The 21,185-nt window shown below is 40.6% G+C and overlaps 1 protein-coding gene across 1 annotated transcript in view; it reads left to right on the top strand.

Annotated features, from left to right (window-relative positions):
- LOC150085739 (kinesin-like protein KIF20A) overlaps positions 1 to 21,185 on the top strand; it is a 1,052,004-nt gene that overhangs the window by 617,252 nt on the left and 413,567 nt on the right. The window contains exon 14 of the mRNA XM_090374670.1: positions 3,580 to 3,705. Within this exon, the coding sequence (XP_090230796.1) occupies positions 3,580 to 3,705 (126 nt within the window). The remainder of the gene's footprint in view (positions 1 to 3,579; positions 3,706 to 21,185) is intronic.

Raw genomic sequence — 21,185 nt, 5'->3', positions numbered from 1 at the left:
CACCTTGTTATGGTCTCCATCGATATAGAGAAGGCATTTGAATCTACCTGGCAGTATGGCATTCTCTGTCCTACATAATCTTGGTCTACGAGGCAACCTGCCTATATTTATTAGGAATTTCCTCCAGAGTCGCTCTTTCCAAGTTCGATATCAAAACTTCTTTTCTTCTACATTCTCGCAGGAAGGAATGCCACAGGGGTCGGTATTGAGCGCAACCCTATTTGCCCTTAGAATTGATTCCACTACAAAAGAACTTCCAAATACTATGGAAGCCTATCTTTATGCTGACGATCTCTCTATTTCTTGCCATTCTCAGAACATTTGATCTATTGAGTGGCAATTGCAGATGTCGCCCAATAAAGTACAAAGTAGGCTGAGTTTAATGGATATTGTCTTTCCCATCAGAAAACAGTTGTGATCCACTTTTGAAAACAGAAAACAGTTGTGATCCACTTTTGAAAACAGAAAACAGTTGTGATCCACTTTTGAAAACAGAAAACAGTTGTGATCCAATCAACGTAAATTGCACATAGACCCTGAACTTCAGATATAAAATTCCACCATCCCGATTGCCAACAATATTAGATTCTTGGGATTGATCCTTGACAGCAAGTTAAACTTCTTTGAGTGCATTAAAGTAATATGTACTACTTGTCTGAAAAAGCTCAACATGCTCAGAGCACTATCTGCCCAGTCGTGGGGAGCAGATTGTACCACTTTGCTACTCTTATATAGAGCACTGATTAGATCCTATTTGGATTATGGTGCCCCAGTTTATGATTCTGCCCGAAAGAGTGTATTACGCTGGCTCGATCCCGTATAACACGACGAGCTGCAGATTGCTCTTGGTGCATATAGGACATCTCCAACTGATAGTCTATACATTGAGTCTCATGAGCCCCCTCTGTACCTCCGCAGAAGAATGTTACTACTTAAATATGCAGCCAAAATACAAAGTTGTTCTCTGCATCCTGTTCAGACTTACCTCTTTAATCCAACATTTCACAATCTATTTAAATAAATCAAGTAAAATACAACCAGCAGGCCTACGGCTCCTTGAAATATCACAGAATTGGAATGTTCCTCTCCACAATAAGCAGCAGATAAAGAATTATTCTCACCCACCGTGGATTCCCTTTTGTCATCCGACCTGTGATACTTATTTTCTCCAATGGGGAAAGAACTGTCTACAGACTATGAATGTGCAACAACTGCATGCTAGCCATACTCAAAACTATGTTGACTTTTTACCGATATATATATATAGATGGTTCCAAATATCATTCAACTGTTGGTGCAGCAGCAGCAATGTTTCCCTCTGCTGTCATATCAGCTTCTCTTTCAGTGTGAGTACAGCAATTTTTCAGCGGACCTATGTGCAATACAATTAGTCCTAGAAAATTTGACTCTTCACCCATCCGCAAAATATTTAGATTATACCAACTCTCTCAGCTCAGTCAGAGCAATGCAGAACTCCTCTCATAAGGATCACCCTATTTTAAATCATATCAGGAATCTGCTGTTGAAAATTGAAGATCGCCAACAACTAGTAAACTTTTGCTGGATTCCAGCACATTCAGGCATTAAAGGAAATAAACTGGCTGATATTTCTGCTAAAAATTCATCATCTGCTAAAAATTCATCAGCTACATGTTGCATAACTTTAGACTTAACCTCTGTCTTTATTCCATCGTCTGATTATAATATCATAATTCAAGCAGCATACCATGCACAGAGCTCTGGCATAACCAAACAAGTAATAATAAACTTTTCCAATTGAAGCAAGACCCAAAATTTTGGCATTCAAGCATTCAGACAGTTCGGCGAGAAGAATTGGTACTCGCACAGATTAGAATAGGCCATACTCATCGAACTCACCTTCATCTACTCACAGGCGATGATCCTCCTCCTCAGTGTACACAATGCTCAGAACATCTAACAGTCAAACATATTTTGATTGACTGTCCACACTATCAACATTGTCGAACTTTATAATTTTTCACTCCCTGGGTAACATCCAAGAACCGATGACGTTAAATCATATTATTGGAGAGGAGGCAAATATTAACGAACTTTTCTGTTTTTTTGAAACAAATTGTAATTTGTGAACAAATATGATTAGTTGGAGCTGAAATGAAATTGAACTGACTTCCTAATAATTATTTTTTAACATTCCTGTGAATAGGTGCACAATAGCCACAGCACGCTTCAACTGAAATCTCAGAAATATCTACATTATTGAAGGAATTTAGAACATATTGCATAACTGGTTAAATTTTCAACTTTTAAATCTTGGTGTATATAACATTGAGCAATAAAAATTTTAGGAATAAATCAGAATATATATTTTACTAGCCAATTTTTCTTTCGTAGATCGTGAATTGGTAAAATTTAAACAAGTAAATTCACCATCAAAAATAGAACAAAATACTCGGATATTTGAAAAATGTCTTTGCCTGACCAGGAAACAAACAATGATGAATGCTGTGAAATAGGTAGAATTAAGGCTATAAACATAAGGCTATGAAAAAGTAACAAATTAAATCTTTGATATATATGATGTAGTACTAGAAATGGATGCTCACTTCGAGGAAGGTGTCTGGCTTTCTTTCCTCCTTTTATTTTCAAGTTGATTTCCCCAGGATTTACTCATGCTTAATTTTCTGTTTTAGAGAAAGTCTTGTTAAACATTAAGTAACAGCTACATGAATATTATCACCATACAGCCATCTCTCAGTGATTGATGAAGTAATGCAGTGCTCCTCACTGCATTACTTCATCAATCACTGAGAGATGGGAGGACTATTTTTTCACACTCTGAATTTTCACGTGGGCACATAAAACCCTTTGGAGGGGGACACTTTGGTGCCTGCAGGCATACGGGTTGGCAATCCCTGGTCTAATAGGTAAAATATGAAACTAGCAGAAAATTTTATTGCATATTATTATTATCTATAAGGTGCAAGGAAGCTTTAGGCTTATGCTGCACCAGCCAAAAAAAATTTCTGAGTTACCCTGAGAGAGAGAGAGAGAGAGAGAGAGAGAGAGAGTTAAAAGGGATCACCAAGAATGAGAAGAATGATGATATTCAGCTCAGAATCCTGGGTGTGTCAAGCCCATACTCACCACATATGAGCCCCTCAGCAGATTTTATATATATGCTCCATTGTCTTGTGTTGTTCAGCCATTTTAATTTAAGTGCTATTTCATGTCTTTTCATAGGGTATCTGTTTTTTTTTTTTTTTTTTTGCATCCCCTCTAACTGATCCTATTTGATTTTATGTTTGATGCAGTGCTGTTATGTCCAGCAAATAGATGGTACCTAGTTTATGAACTCTTTTCTTTACAGTTCTGTCTTGGATGATATGGTTCTTTTATTGTTCATTAACTTTGGTTCTTTTATTGTTCATTAACTTTAGTTCCTTGAAATATGCAATTAAACATGAAACTTTATTGATTTTTAAAATACATCAATTTAGAAAAGAAAAAAAAAAAGAAAGGTATGAATTTATACCTCTCGTTTGTGATTTTAAGTTGTGTTCTTGTAAGTTAAGTGATTTTTTGATTTTTGTTATTCAGGAACATGAATTACATGAAAATAGCAATATACCAAACAAAATCGAGGAAGTGCTGGATGTAAAGAATTCCGAAAATGCTGAATTGGAAAGGAGGCTGAAAGATCTTGAACAAAAGACACATACTCAGGTATATTTAGCTGTGTATAATTTGATTCTGATACTTTGGTTTTTATTCTACACAATTTCTTCACTTTGTTTCATACACTAGTATCCAAGAAAATGTATCTCGGCACTCCTGTTTTCATATGTCGTATAGTTAAAGTTACAAAAGTGACTCAGACTAGTTTGTAAGGTAAGTATATGAGTAACACAACTTATTGTTGTCATCACTCCCATGTAGAGCTGAGATGGTTGGTTTTGAGATGGAATTGTTGTTGTGTGATAACACATTGCTGGCTTGTCGCTTTTTGTAATTACTGATAGACTGTACCATCCAAAGTTTTATGTCAGTGACATTTTTGTGAAAATGGAAGTGTGATGGTATCACTATACAGGATAACCACAGAAGCTCTCCATACTATTAGAGGATACTTGGAAGGGTAGTACAACAATCTCTTGAGGCATCCTTGCCTGTATATTGAGGCAAATGAACCTCCACTGCATCTAAGGAGAAAATCCTTATTATGTAACTATGCACTAAAGATTAAGAAATTCCATCACATCCTAGCTGGCAGCACTTGTTTGAGCCTCAATACATCATGCTATATCAAAATAAACCTAATGGGAATCACCCCGCAGGGCTTCGACTGCAAGAGCTCATGATCAGCTGGAACATTAGTTTTCAGAATGTCTTCCAAGACCTGTACTCCTGAACCTTCCTAGACTGAATTCGTATCTCTCTGTGACAATTTTTTTTTAAGATGGGGGAAGACATCCCTGGCTAATACAAATTTTCAACAGCTCCATAAATCACATTCCTTGGAAAACTCAGGAGAAGTTTTTTTTTTTTTTTTTTTTTTTATGTAAACCCCAAACACGAGAGGTGTTATAACCTATAGTATTTAGTAGCGTGCTTGGCTTGGAGGTAGAGAAGATGAAAGAAGATATTTGTTGACATTGGACTTGAACTGTAATTTTCAGGAAATACATATGAAGGAAGGTTGTTCCAGAAAAAGGCAGTTGAATGAATAAACGAGGAAGATGAAAAGTTGGTTCTGTGAGTTTGAAGTTGGACAGTAAATGGATGTTGGCTAGTGGTGGCACGTGTTCAGACTGTTTTGAAAGAGAGAGCAGGAATTATAGAAGCCAATTCAGAAGAACAGTGCCCATGGAAGTATCTGTAGAAGAGGCATGCAGCAGAAACAGTGCGTCTATGCGAAAGCGAGTGGAGAGACTCTGTTAGAGATGAATCATTAATTAACCTAACTGCCCTCTTCTGAATGGAATCAAGAAGCCTGAGAGATGTTTTAGGGGCACGACCCCAGATGTGGGAACAATATTCCATGGCAGGGCGGATTTGCGATTCATACAGAGTGAGCAGCTGTTTGGAAGACAAGTAACGATGAGAGCGAATGAGAAAACCAAGTTTTTTAGATGCAGAGGAAGCAATATTTGTAATGTGCTTGTGCCAAGAGAGATTAGAAGTCAGGGTAATCCCCAAAAGAGATATATATCATTTTGCCTAGAAATCGGAGTGTCACTAAAGATAAGCATAGGAGCAGAAGAATCCTTGAGATATAAGACAAGACTGAGTTTTACAAGAGTTGAAATCAATTAAGTTGTCTTTGCTCCACCGCAGAATTACCTGAAGATCGGCATTTAAGGAATTGGTAGCAGATTTTCAAGAAGTTGAATTTGATTGAGCAGGACATGGTTTCTCAAAATGGAAAGTTGAATGCAATGTGCTATCATCGGCAAAACTATGGATAGGTTTCCAGTCAATGGAAGAAGGTCATTAATATAAAAGAGGAAAAGAGTGGGGGAGAGAACTGAACCTTGGGGGACACCGGTATTAATGGAGAGAGAAGTTAGAAGACAGAGAGCCATCTACCATCACCCTCAGTGAGCGATCAGAGAGAAAACTGGATAACCAATTACTAAAAACAGTTGGCAAACCACAAGTTAGAAGCTTGTTTAGAAGACCTGTATGCCAAACACGATCAAAAGCCTTTGAGATGTCAAGAGCAACTACTTGTGTTTCACCGAACCTTTCCATTGAATTAGTCCATAAATGGGTAACATAAGCCAGAATATCACCAGTGGATTGACACTGACGGAATCCATACTGGCTATCGTTGATCAGACGACAGGTTTCTAGGTAGTTTAAAATTTGGCGGTTAATTGATTTCTCCATTACTTTAGAAAGAGTAGAAGTAATTGCAATGGGACGATAATTGGATGGGAGGGATATGTCACCCTTTTTAGGAACTGGCTGGATATGAGCAAATTTCCAAGCATCAGGAAAAACACCTTTGGAATAAGAAAGTGAAAAGAGGTGGCAAAGAATAGGAGTAAGTTCATGAACACAGGTTTTGAGAACAAGTGGAGAAATACCATCGGGACCTGGAGCTTTCCTAGCATCAAGATTCGTCAAAATCCTTCTGACATCGTTTTGATGGAAGACCACAGGAGGCATTGAATGGAGCCTGTTGGGAATGGTGGTGGAAGGTGTTTTTCCAAGATCGTTAATGCATGAGTTGGAAGAAAAATGGGATGCCAGCAGGTCAGCTTTATCCTTGGCTGAAGTGACAACAGAACCATCTGGTTCGGACAGAGGTGGGAGCAGAGATGGGCAAAGGTTGAGGCCAATAGCTTTGGCAAGAGACCAGAATGCTCGGCTACCATTGGGGCAAGAAGCAAGTTTTCTGCTCTTAGCCTGTTCAAACTCTAGTTTGGACTGGTTAATAACTGCTTTACAATTGTCGCAAGCTTTGGTGTAGGCAGAAAATGAAACTGAAGAATTTGAAACAAGCCAATTACGATGTGCAACATTCTTCTCTTGAACAGCCTTAACACATTTATTTGAAAACCAAGGTTTAGATAAAGGCCGGGATTTTAAAGTGGAGTGTGGGATAAAGGATTCCATTTCTGCATGAATAATTTCACTGACACGATCTTAGCAAATTTTGACATCAGAACTTTTGAAACAGTAATCCGACCAAGGAAAAGAAGAAAAGAAGTCTCGCAGGTCATCCCATTTTGCATTCTTGTAATGCCAAACAACACGAGGTTGGGAATAGCCATGAGATAAAGGTTCCATTGGAGAAGAGACAATCACCAAGTTGTGATCTGAAGTGCCTAAAGGACCTCTCACTTCGACCGTGTACTTAGAAGGGTTGTTTTTGAAAAAAAGATCAAGCATATTAGTTGAACGATTAGGGTTGTCTGGTATTCTTGTAGGTAAATGAACAATCTGTGCTAGGTTATTAGTAATTACAAAAGCCTCAGCATTTCGACCTGCTGGGTCGGTGTGACTAGAAAACGGAAGCCAGCTGGAGTTGTGAACATTAAAATCACCAAGGAAAATTGCCTCACTGTTAGGAAAGTTGGACTGTAGAAAGTCAAGTTGCAAAGGGAGGAAGTCAAAGAGCTCCACGTGATTAGTGGAGTTGGGAGAATGGTAGAGACAACAGATGAATTTGACACAATGATGTAGAGAGATTTTAAGCCAGAGAAGATCAACGAGAGGAGATTCCAAATTGCGAAGTCTCTGACAGGGAATATCAGAACGGTCATGTGCATAAGTACCACTTTTGAGGCGAAAGGAGTCATACAGCGAATAATTTGGGCATCTGAGATGTGCAGTAGGTGAATCAACCGATAACTGAGATTCTGTCAGAAAAAGTACATAGGATTTGGCAGACTGCAAGTGGAAATGGACATCGTTGAGATTAGAATGGAGACCACGTATGTTTGTGAAATGAATTAGGAAGTACTTGGGAGGTTTAGATCTTTTCGCAGGTAAGCTTGCTCTATTAGTTTGACAATTCATGGTGTATTCAATAGTAAGAAAAAGTGGGTGGGATGCTATATGAAGTAATGAAATTTTTTTATATGGTGTACACGTGGTAAGTATATACCCAGATCCTTGACATAACGTGGCCTTGACAATGCTCCCCGATACACACTACTCGGACTCCCTCCAGTCACTATCTGACAGAGTATAGGTAGCAAGATTATACACTAGCTCATCCGGAAGCCTCCTAGAGAGTTACCAATAGGTTCAGTCCTGTGTACTAACTAGCGGCTGGCCTGCGAACACCGTTTTAGAGCTGTACCCTCGAAATGTAAGGAATATTGGATCTCGTCACTACGTTCATCAATACCTCAAACGTCATCAATCATACTGCATGATGGAAGAGATAGGGAAGGGTTGACCGGAACTTAGCTCTAGAGACTAAACATGGGTTCCACCACTTCAAGCCTCGAATAATCAAAGTGGTGGTATTTCACCAGTTGATGAGAGTCATCTACCACCTAGTACTGCCTGGTAACATAGAGGGGCGGCATTCCTCCATGTGAAGTGGGCGCCACACCTCGACCCTTGCTTATGTTGGTTCACACCTGGGTGGTCACCACCATGTACTTGTGCATGGAGGTTATACCCAGGATTACTAACAGTCCCACCATCGTGAAGGTGCAAGCAAAGGATTTGGCTGTCAGAGACCGTCCGGACTTCGCCGAAATTGGGTCTACTTGAGTTGAGTGTCACCCGAATATCAGTTCCATCAGCATTTAGACTCCCAAGTAGCAAGTACAGTTTGTCTGGCATATCTGAGAGAATGTCTGTGATACCCTCAAGGACTAGTTTGATGTTTGTGGATCTATGAGGAACGGGACATGATATTGCAAGGGGAATGTCTTTGTGTGTGCACGATGTAAAGAGTGCAAGGAAATCAGTCGGCAACTCAGCGTTGTTATGGGCCTATATGAGAGCTTGAAGGACAGAGTGGATGTCCTTGAAGGATTTAAATTGAGGGGCACATCAAGCTCTCAGCTGCCCACATCAATGCCAGAGCTTGCACTTGAACATCGCGCAACACCTCGGCAACCCCCAACGCAGAATACGCTGGTCCCAAAGGAATTGGTTGTTGTCAGTGACTCTATTGTCAGGGAAACGGGGAACATGCTGTGCAAAAACGATAGGTAGAACAGGACCAGGGTATGTCTGCCAGGGGCAAAGGTTGATGTTGTTGTAGAGCAGATATCTTTTAAGGGCACAAAGGGTGATATTATTGTACATGTAGGCACTGATTATATTAAGAGTAGGTGACTGGCGGAATTACTTAACAAGTACAGGGTCAATGTTGAAAAAAAATACGTAAGTTAGGGTTGAATTTGAAAGTATCTGCAATTCTGCCCAGACACAATAGAAGGTGGGCAGGAGCAGCACTGTGTAGCACACACTTCTTGAGTAGACCGGGGTTCGAGCCCATGACCACCAAATACGTAGTGATGTGGAAAGGTCTGACTACCGCATATCCCCGGAGCGTTATGATCTTAGTTGCTAATGCTCCTAAAAACTAAATAACAAGCCAAACATAATGATAGGAGGGAGTATATGATTAGAGCCTTGTCGATCAATTCGGAGAGATTGTGCAGGGCTAAAGGGGGAGAATTTTTTTCAGCGTAGTCTGTGCTTGTTAACAGGAGAGACTGTTTCTACAGGGTTGGGATACACTTAAATAGAAAGGGTGCAAGAATATTTGCTGATGTTATCGAGGCAGCAGAGTTAGCTCGGTCAGAAAATTGCCAGCTTAGGGGGTACATGGCCTAATAGATTAACAGTAGCCACTGGCAGTGATGAAAGTGATTTTTGCACTAGTTCTATTGAAATGCAATTGAGCAGTAGTCTGGAAAGCAAGGCAATGCAGATTTTCAGCACTGCTGGGAGTCATAGTAGAACAAGTAAATACTTGGGCTGTGTTAGGGTAACTAGGAGTAGAAACAGGTGCATGTACACCAATGCTAGGAATATAGTTAATAAATTTGATGAGCTGGAAGCGCTAATCAAGACACGAAAGGCAATGTGGTGTCACACAGATATAAGCAGTGCAGAATTCGAATTTGGGGAGTACATTGTGTTCAGAAAGTATAGGAAGGGAGGAGGGCTTATGCTGTTAGTTAAGAAACACATAATATCTAAGGAAGTGCATCCAGTTGATATTGGTGGACAATGCAATGTTGAGTTTAAATTCTTTACAGTGGGACCAGCTGGAGATCTGCCTCCATAGCCAGGTGGGCAGGACAGCATTGCGTAGCACACACTTCTTGATTAGACCGGGGTTTGAGCCCGTTTCCACCAAATATGGAGGATGCGGAAAGGTCAGGGAATGACTGCCGCATATCCCAGAGCAATATGGCCTTAGTTGTTTGCTGTGACATAAGCACTGGGAAAGGAAAAATAAGAGTAGGTGTGTGTTATAGGCCTAATGAATCTGATGAGTATAATGAGCAATTGTGCAGAGAAATAGAGTGAGCCAGTAAATGCAATTGAACAGCAGCCTGGAAAGCCCCATTACAAGAGTGTCTTATAATGGGGGATTTTAATTTCCCAGAGATGGACTGGAATTTGTGGATTGGTCACTCACACACTAGCAAGACTTCTGTGGATTTACTGGATGATTGTTTTCTACAGCAGCATGTTCGTGAGGCAATTAGAGAGAGAGAGAGAGAGAGATAGAGAGAGATATACTCTTGATCTGATTATCAGTCGTGATTCTTCATGCATTAAAAATTTGCAGATAAAGGAACCACTAGGTGGTAGTGATCCAGCGGCTCACTGCCACCTGGTGAGTATGGGCTTGGCACAACCAGGGTCTGGAGCTGGATATCATTATCTTTCTCTTTCTTGTTAATTCCCTTCTATTTCTCTCTGTCTCTCAGGGTAACTCGGGAATTTTTTTTTGGCTGGTGCAGCATAAGCCTGAGGCTTCCTTGCACCATACAGCTAATAATAATAATAATCACAGTGTGCTCAAGTGGGATTTATTTAAAGAGGTAACTACCACCAGGAGTAAAGGGAAGGGTTTTTGCTTTCATAAAAGTGACTATAGCGGTTCTGAGACAGTATTTAAATTCTATACAGTGGGACCAGCTGGAGAGCCGCCTCCATAGCCAGGTGGGCAGGAGCAGCAGTGCGTAGCACACACACTTCTTGATTAGACCGGGGTTCGAGCTCGTTTCCACCAAATATGGAGGATGCGGAAAGGTCAGGAAATGACTGCCGCATATCCCCGGAGCAATATGGCCTTAGTTACTAATGCTCCCAAAAACCAAACAGCCAACAACAACCAGCTGATGATGTTACCAACAGCAATTCAAAATGGGAAGCATTCAAAGAAATAATCTTGGAAGCTACTAGGCTTTTCATACCAACTAAGAAATTGTTCAAAATTTAGACCTAAATGGATGTCAGAAGAACTAATTGGACATATGGCATAGAAGAAAAATGCTTGGGATACATATAAATTAACAGGTGACACAGAAGCCTATGATAGATATAAGCTTTTCTGTAACCAAGTCACAAAGGAAGTTATGCAGGAAAAGGCAGATTAGGAGAAATCTTTGGCAAAAGATGTAAAGAAAAACATCAAAAAGTTCTTACGTAAACTCTAGAAGGAAGGGGGTGAATGAGATTGGTTCAACTATTGATGATCCTACTCAGGTTGCTAACAAACTGAAGGAGTATTTTGCATCTGTTCACACATGAGGAGTTATTCAGGGAGGGGAATGCCAGACGTGTATTAAACTCTGGCAGTAAGCTAGATAATCTTGTAATAACCAAGTGTAAAGTGGAGGAAAAAATTGTTGAAGATAAATATGACTGGCACCTCGAGTGGATGGAATCTATGCAGTTATATTAAAGGAGGCAGCAAAGGTAGTAAGCAAACCCTTAGCCATAATTATGACCCATCATCATCCTTGGACTCAGGGGAGGTACCCATGGACTGGAAATGTGCAAATGTGAGCCCCCAATCCACAAAGGAGGATCAAAGGGAGACAGGTAATTATAGATCTGTTAGTTTATCTTCTGTTCCCAGGAAATTAATGGAGGCACTGGTTAAATAAGCATTGCAGGATCATATAGACAAGACTTCAGTTATAGCTCGGATGGAGCATAGGTTTGTTAAGCGGAAGTCTTGTGTGATCAGTTTGATTGGCTACTATGATATAGTCACAAAGGAACTGGATGCAAAGAATAATTTTGATATTATATAGTTGAATCTTAGAAAGGCTTTTGATACTGTTACACATGGAAGACTGCTGCACAAATTACGGCCAGTGTTGCATTGGAGGCAAATTGCTGCTACGGATTATGGGATGGTTGAGTGGGAGAAGACAGAGTGGTAATCAATGGACACTGATCTTTGTGGACTAATGTTATTAGTGGAATACCCCAGGGTTAAATGTTGTTTTCTGTATTCATTAATGATATTAATGTCCAAGTTTGCAGACGATACGAAGGTTGCAGAGTTGTTAATGACACTAATGACAGTACGCTGCTGCAGCAGGATCTAGAAAAGTTGAGCAGATGGGCTGAGAGGTGACAACTGAAGTTTCACATTAACATACACATTTCAAAGTACTGCATATTGGAAGGAGTAACCCGAGAATAATGTATCAATTGTGTGGTAGTACATTGGCATAGTGTTTTGTGGAAGGCACCACCAGTGGCTTTTCACATCTGCGCCTTGGTACTTTGTGGAGATATCCAGAATTTCTGTAAAAGCCAGAGAAAGTGTATTTTCTGGTTTGTGTCAGAGTAGTGTTATGTTCTGTTGTTACGTCACTGGCTTCTTGGCTGCAGGACGCCTAATGGGACCCCATGTTGTCCCCACCACTACTGGGAGGTGAGCCAGGCTGCACGTAATACTCTGGCTGGCCTGTGCCAGGGTTGCCTAAGCTTCCTGACAGAGACCAAGTAAAAAAAAAAAAGGGAGATAGCTAAAGTGCGAAGGAAGAGGAAGGACATGGAAAGAAGGCGTTCTCCTGGCCTGGGGAGCCCACTCACCCAGCGCCAAGGAACAAAAAAAGGTTGTGGGTAACAGTTACCCTGCAAAGAGGTACCATATGGCATTTACACCCGAAGGCATTTGTAGCACCTGACCCACCTTCCAGTATACAGGTGCAAAGTCATCCCACACCCGAAGGTGTCAGCAGGGTTTGAAGTTCATCCTACCATGGATTGGGTTTGCAGCATATCATACCTGGGCAGAGGCCATAGTTTATCCTAGGGGTTTGCAGTGTGTTTATATAGATTTGCTTTGTACTACTGTCGAACTGTTGCCTAGGAGATTGCTGTCTGATTAGTACATCTGAGTTGGAAGGTTGATTGAGCAAACTCGGTAAGGGCATGATAGTAGAGCTCATCTTGCAGAAAGAGATGTTCCTGATGGTTTTTGTTCTGATTGTGATTAGTCTTGTTCTGTAATCCTCATAATAAGGACAGTAGTATATTACATGCTCCCAGCTTTCATGTTGTCTGCATGTGCAAAGTGGGTTTTGTGCAATGCCTAGATCTGTTAATTTTTTCCTGAAGGGTCCATGTCCAGTAAGCAAGGATGTTACTTGGAGGCCTGGTGAAAACCAGGGAGGAGACTTTAGTATGTTTGGGCAACAGAAGGTATGAATAGTTTAGTAATAACTCCTTTTCTTGTGTTATAATTTTGTTTGCAATAAGTTTTCTCTCTCTTTTGGGATCGTTTGCCAGATCAAGCTGGATGTCAGGGATCCCGTAGGGAATACCTCTCTTTAGTCTTTGAAATAGGCTTCTCTTGATCACCTGAAGATACGGGGGTGGATAACCTGCAAAGACTTGAAGGGCTGGCGTACTAACAGTATGACAGGCTCTAGTAACTGTGAGGAGCATAATTCTCTGAATTGAATCCAACTTAGCTTTATTTTGCTGAATGTTTGCTCTAGTACACCACACTGCCGCACCATAGCAGACAATTGGCAAGAAGATAGTTTCATAAATTAGTGCAAGTGCCCATCGTTTAAGGTCCCAGTCTGCCCTACTGATTCTGTCAATCAGTGCCTTGTATTTCCTAATTTTGGTCACAACACGAATGAGATGCGAGTAAAATGTCAACTTCATATCGAGGATGATGCCTAAGTACTTTTTTTCAGGGAACAATTTTATGGGTGCACCATTAATTTTTATGGTTGTTGGTCTGGTTAGTTGAAGCGATCCCTTAAGCGAAATAGACTTTGTTTTCTCACCATAAATAGCGAGCCGGTGTGTGGAGGTCCAACTGTGGCGCTTTCTGAGGGCCAAATTGGCATTGACTTTCAACTGGACTGGAGAACAAGCATAGATAACCAAGACTAGGTCGTCTGCGAAGGCCAACGATACAGCACACTCAAGGTCCATCTCCAGGAACTCATCCAAGATAATGGACCAGAAGAATGGTCCAAGGACAGAGCCCTGAGTATAACCCTGGGTGACCAGCCTGGAGACTTGCTGGTACTTGGAGGTGAGCATGATCTTCTGCTGATTGAGGTACGAGGAAATGCATCAGTAAAAGTTGAGAGGAGTTTTAGCCTGTCTAAGCCTCCTGAGGATGCTTGGCCATCACAGGCGATCAAAAGCACCAGCAAAAGCCACAGTGATGGCAAGGGAGTATTCTACAGGACTATTTTTCCTTAAGCGATGGGGTACTGAAGTGCATCCTCCGTACCAGTTCCATGTTTGAATCAGAATTGGCGGGAGGATGCCAGGTTTGATTCTGTGTAGTTTTTCCATCCGAGTGTGTAAAAGCCTTTCAAGCAGTTTGGAGAGGACAGGAAGCAATGCAATTGGTTTGTAAGAGTTTGGAATTTCTGGAGGTTTTTCAGAACTTTTGATGATAAGTTTTATATTAGCCTCCTTCCAGATTTTGGGAAAGTATCCAGACTCAAGACAGTTGTTGAAGGTAGCTAGTAGATGGTGAGGAAATCGTTCAGCAAACTTTAAGGCATCCACCTCAAGAAGATGATTTCCAGGACTTTTATTGTCTTTGGTTTTGTGCAGAGGAGTTTTAAGTTCCTCCAATAAAAAGGGTGCTTCAGTTTGATCGGTTGCATATTCCTCATTCCTTGTAATAATACCTTGTTGATTAGCAGACATGGGGTCGCTGTCATTCAGAAAGATAAAGTCCAATATGTTTAGGATTCTTCCCAAGTGAGGGTGACTGAACCATCTGGTGTCAGTGTTGAACACGACTTCTCCCCTAGGGAGTTTGTTGGTCACAATACGGTATACCACTTCCCAGGACTCACTGTAACTCATTGAGGAAACCAATTCCTGCCTGGACTTTTTCTTGGATTTTCTGATATTATCTGGTTGCATATCCTGGTCAGTAGGCATTTCGGAGCAATCTGTAGGTTTCTCTGGCAGCGCCAATTTCGGGGAGAGGTAGTGAAGCACGAGCCGTCTGGAAGGCCTTGAGGGCATGATGTACTACTTTTCGCTGGTTGTCCAATTCAGGGTTCCACCATGGGACAACAGTGCGAAAAGGTCTACATTTTGGAATAGCAGTAGAGCAAGCTTGCTGGATACTTTTGGTTAGTGTTATTGCATTATTATCAGGAGTGGTTTGTGTCAGGAGGATAGGATTGGTGGGTAGCAAGTCTTGAAGAACTTGTTAAAAGCAGTTCCAATCCACTTTTTTGGTACAATACCTGATAACATCTCGGGGAATAAGGGGACATCAACAGAGTGACATAAGGAGAAGGTGATCACTCTGTGGTCAGAGGTTATCCACGCATCATTAACTTTCCAGTTGGTAAATTTCCTTGCGATGGATGATGAGGCTATGTTCACGACAATGGTGCTCTCCCAGAGGGTACTGCTGAAGGTTGGAAGGTTTCCAGGCTGGTTTAAGATGCAAAGATTGGATGACATAATGTAGTTTCCCAGTTCTTCACCATTTCTGGTGTTGTGCTGTGCTACATTGGAGCGGGCGCCTCCGTAGCCAGGTGGGAAGGAGCAGCAGTGCGTAGCACATGCGTCTTGATTAGACCTGGGTTCGAGCCCGTCACCACCAAATACGGAGGATGCGGAAAAGTCAGGGAATGACCACCGCATATCCTGGAGCAATATGGCCTTAGTTGCTAATGCTCCTAAAATCCAAAAAACAACAAACAACAGCTACATTGGAGAGCGACAATTTGTGTCCATTGTAATGAGAAATTTACCCATTGCAATGACAGCTGGGAGAACATCAACAGCTTCCTGTATTAAATTTATAGTGGGAAATAGGTTGTCCTGGTTTAATGTAAATAGAAAGAACGTGAAAAGACCCAAAGGCTGCTGAGTTTATATGAGCACATGCTCTTGTGAGTGTGCAAAGAGTTGAAATCTGAGTAACGACACCAGTGTTTCTTACTACAGATGCTGCCCATGGTGCTTCTGAAGTAATTTTTATTATCCTGTAGTGGTTGGGATATTCTATGACTTTTCTCATGTGAGAGTAAAATTCCTGTAAATGTATATCTATGAGTTCCTCCTCTGATGTGAGTTTTACTTGGTCAGCCACTGTCCATGCTCTTTGTGCATTTAATTGAATGAATTTTAACTCCCAAGTTTCTCGTAGTGTGGGTCTTTTATCCATAGTTTATGCATGACTGGTGCATACCCTTGGCTTTAAGATATACAGCGCAGGTTGAGTCCCGACAGGGACTCAAACTGCACTGTATATCATTCATTCAATACACTGACAGTGGCAGAGTGAAAAGGACCCGGAGATAATTGTACAGGCAGATATGAAGTTTTCTGAGGAGTGCAGATTGTCTGCAAGAGTAACTGATGGTGTCTTGTCAATGATATACAGGAATTTTTCTAGCAGGGATAAGGAGGTAATTATCCCTTTGTATAAGGCAATAGTCAGGCCACACCTTGAGTACTGTATACAGGTCTGGAGGCCTCATTTTAAGAAGAATATAAAGCTGTTGGGATGAGTACAGAGAAGGGCAACAAGATTAGTTAATGGAACAATGGGTTGCTTACGAAGAAAGGCTTAATTTTTGCAAATTACAGTGTCTGGAGACTAGGCACCTGCAAGGTGATCTGATTGAGCCTTGAATGGTTTGAGCATGCTCAATGCTGATAGAATTCTTCCTCTTGTTCAGAATAATCGCCTGAGAGGGCATAAATTCAAATTGAGAAAAGACAGTTGTAGGATAGATGTGTGGAAGTTTGCTTTTAGCCAGCAGGTAGTTGATTGCTGAAACAAACTTCCATCTGTCGTAGAAGTTGATAGCTTAAACAGATTCAAGGCAGAACTAGACAAACATTTGGAGCGAGTGGATGGGTGAAATGAGAATGGGTTGTTTTTTTTTTTGCTGATGCTATATAAGCTTGCTTTCTTGCATCATGTGCCCTTGATAATGCTAATATAATAAAAATTACAATCGATAATTGTTTGACATGGATGTTATTTAGAATTTACAGAAAAATACCAATACCAATACTCGTGTCCTAACAGGGTCAAACATGAATATGCATGTCAGCCTTAGGAGACCATTCTGCAATTGAGTTTGGGCTGTTTTCAGCATAGGACCAGGTTGTTTTGGACAAAGGCATGAATTCTGAGGTAAATAAAGGTTTATTTGTATCTATGCAGGGTGTTGGAATATTGAAGGTAGGCAGTGTATTTATGCATGTTTGTACTTTTGATATACACAGAATTATGATCACCTGCCTAATATGATGTTGGTCCTCCACATGCAGCCAAAACAGCTCGTACCTGGTTGAGGCATGGACACTACAAGATTTCTAAATGTCTTGCGGTATAATACCAACACATAACCAGCAGATCCTTTAACTCCTGTAAGGTCCGTGGTTGAGACATCGCAGATTGGAGTTGCTGTTCCAACACAAACCACAGATGCTGGATGGGATTGATGTCTGGGGAATTTGGAGGCAAAGATAATACCTGGAAGTCTTCCTCATGTTCCACGAACCAGTCTCGAACAATCCAGGTGGTATGGCATGGCACATTTTCCTGCTGAAAGACAGCACCGCCAGAGGAGAAGACCATTGCCATGAAAGGATGTGTCTGGTCAGCAATGATGTTTAGGTAGGTGGTAGACATCAGAGTGCCTGGCACATGGATGACAGGACCCAGGGTATCCCAGCAGAACATCGGCAAAAGCATGACACTGTCACCACCGTCCTGTTTTCGTCCCACAGTGCATCCAGGTGGCATCACTTTCCCAGGTAAATGGCGCACATGTACTTAGCCATCCACATGGTGTAACAAGAAATGTGATTCATTGGACCAGACTACCTTCTTCCAGTCACTCAAGATCCAGTTTCGATGCTCATGGGCACTCTGAGCGGCCTGCGGCTACGCAGCCCCATTTTCAGTAGGATTCAATGTACTGTGTGTTGTGACATATTAGTCCCGTCACCAGCATTCAATTATCGGCTAGTTGCACCACAGTTGCCCTTCTGTTGCCACGTACCATCTGGGAGAGCCGTCGCTCACCTTGAGCATCGATTAGCCGTGGTCATCCAACACCTCGCTGGTGGTTTGTGGGTTTCTCCCTGCTTGGACCAATTACTAACCACGACTCACTGCGAGCATCCCACCAGCCATACAGTCTCGGATATACCATTACAATTTGGCCTTTGTCAAACTTGCTTAAGTCCGCTGCCTTTCCCATCTGAAGAACGAGTAACACTGATTAATGGCATTCAGTATCAGGTTCTTTTTTTACCATTTCTCGACCCGTGCACATGCTGTAGTTCACCTGCAGTTCCTTTGATTTGCATAATGACTTGCTGGTCATAATGTTTTGGCTCATCAGTGTAGCTCTTTTCCTAATTTTTTTTATATATCGAAATAGCATTGGGACTACCACAAGAATTGAAATTGCATTTGTTTTTTTGGCCTGGTAATAAATATTTTTATTATGTTACATTTAGAAAAGATTCTTTGAGAATCAACCGAACATGGTATTCTCCAAAACAAATCTTCATCTTGAATGAGTGAGTGAGCCTTACTACATCAGCTTTAGTTGACTTATCAAAAGCCTAAATTCATTTAATTTGACTTATTCCCAGCATTGCTGTATAGTCAAATTTAATTTTGTACTTCGATGCTTTTGTAACCTGATGCACCCCTTAACATTATTTAAAAGTTTTTCTTTGATGGTGTTCTTATTGTAGACAACTGCTCTTAGAGAGGGGGGCAGTAATATAATTTTGTCCTGTGCTGCTAATTTGAACTTATCACGTTGTTGGCTCTCCTAACCTGCTCAACTAGAATTCTCTTCTCCCCCCTCCCAACTTTAATGTATCTTTACTGGTGTTAGCAAAATCCCTTGTACCTCTTCTGTTTAAGTGCATGCTTAAATTCCATCTACCAACTAAAGCAGGTACAGAATCTGTCCTGTTTAACAATGCTTTTCGAACTTTAGTTTTATTTCACAATGAATTCTTCAGTTTGTTTAAGCTTTAAATCATTATTCACCCCATATATATTACCATGGCTTCCCATTACAAGTTGATAAAATGTTTGTTGCAATGTCAAGTTTTTTTTCTCTCTGATAGGCATACTCTGTGTCATTTCTTACATCTGCCTTTCTTACAGAAAATATTTCCTCCCTTGCTTATAATTGATTCCCCATTTAAGACTACCTGTAGAAATTAATCCTAATGCGGCGAAGATAAAGAAAGCCAACACGAGAACGACGAGAAACATCGGGTAACTTACGTGGAAAATTAGTTTCCCTATATGGCACTCTAGCGCTGCTCACAGACAGTAGGTGTTATTGGTCTGGAGCAAAGTTGAGAACGATATATTGATTGACAGGTAGGCGTGGCAAATGATGTGCTGATTGGTGTACGAACTTGCTCTAATGAACACTTTCCATAATGGTGAAAAAAGATCAGGCTATCTCCACTTGAATCCCATGGGAGATTTGAACCCCTCCCGAAGTGGAGGTGGTATCCTAACCTTTTTTTCTTTAGAATCATGGTCATATTTAGAAATACATTCATAAAAAAATAAATTTTTTTAATGACTGTATTTTTATTCTCTTGTTCAATAATATGGCCTAATGGCAAAAAAAGGTCAGGTTACTTCCACTTGAATCCCATGTGAGCTTGAACCCCTCCCTAAATGGAAGGGGTAACCTAACCTTTTTTCTTTAGAATCATATGGACTAGGGCATAAATTGTTTATTAACCAAATATTATTTTTTTATTACTGTACTTTAATTTTTAAAGACACTCGTGCGGATACACACGTATCATGACATCAATCAGCACCTTAACAGCTATTCACTATATATATAGAATCTTTCTTTCTTTTCTTATATTATTTCCTAACCTACCATTTAAGGTCAGGTTGAAAAATAAAGAAACCTTTTCCTTTTTTTATAACCTAAAATGGTAGATTAGGAAATAATAAAACAGTTTCCTTATATTTAGTGAAACTGTTACCAGTTTACTATTACCACTATTACCAGTTTACCGTTCATTACAAAACATTATGCACTGTTCTTTACTTATAAATACACATTATAATGCCAACCAATGACTACACAGTAGCTTGTCCTCTGTCATGCCCACCACCAGTCATTTCATTGTTTGCCACGCCTACCTGTCAATCAATATATCCTTCTCGATTTCAGCTCCAGACCGATAATACTTACCATCTGTTTACCGAGCGAGCAGCGCTAGAGTCCGATGTTGTAAAACAAATTTTCCGTGTAAGTTATCCGACATTTCTCCTCATTCTCGTGTTGGCTTTCTTTACCTTAGCCCCTAATGCATGTATTAATCTAACAGTCCATATATAATAAAAATACATTCGCGCTGCATGGAAATTCTTTCACTTTTTGACAGGGCTTTCAGCAGATAAAAATGAATAGCTCGTGTTCCTGTTTCTGTTTCCTCAAATATCAGTTTTTTATCAGTTTTACTGTTTAATAAATTTTGTGTAGTGGTTACTGAACTAAATATTGCCACTTTTGATGAACTAACTAGTGGCTGAATAGAAATTTTATTGTGATACCATTTTAAACAACACTAAATACAGTAAGCTGGCTTTAGAACACAAAGCACAAGGGGTAAACATCAGATAAAACTAGTACTATACAAATGGGAACAGTGTGGCATTTAAGTGAAAGTTACTTCTGTGGATAAAGTGATGGCTGACTGTGAGAAGGCAGAGATGTTTCATTTGGTACTACTACTTTTGGACCATTGATCAGTGCAAGCCCATTGTTGTTTTTGTATTTATTAATCATATTGATTGTGGCTTATCAGATTTATCTAAGTTTGCAGATAATATGAAAGTTTGGAGTTTCTTTATCACAGTAATCAGAGTTTGCTGCTGCAATAAGATCTAGATAAATTAGGCACACAATGAGCTGAGAAGTGGAAATTAAAGTTGAATATTGGCAAATGCAAAGTACTTCATATCTGTAGCAGTAATCCCAGATTAATGTCTGAATGATGGGGTAAGTCTGTCCCATCATTCAGACATTAATCTGGTATGAACTTCTCTTCAGATATGTGAGCCGCCTCCGTAGCCAGGTGGGAAGGAGCAGCAGTGCGTAGCACACGCTTCTTGATTAGACCGGGGTTCGAGCCCGTCACCACCAAATACGGAGGATGCGGAAAGGTCAAGGGAATGACCACCGCATATCCTCCGAGCAATATGGCCTTAG

This window comes from Mastigoproctus giganteus, chromosome 5 (assembly GCF_048544385.1).
Source record: "Mastigoproctus giganteus isolate SK-2022 chromosome 5, ASM4854438v1, whole genome shotgun sequence".
Classification (NCBI taxonomy): Eukaryota; Metazoa; Arthropoda; class Arachnida; order Uropygi; family Thelyphonidae; genus Mastigoproctus; species Mastigoproctus giganteus.
This window is presented reverse-complemented; position numbering and strand designations above follow the sequence as displayed.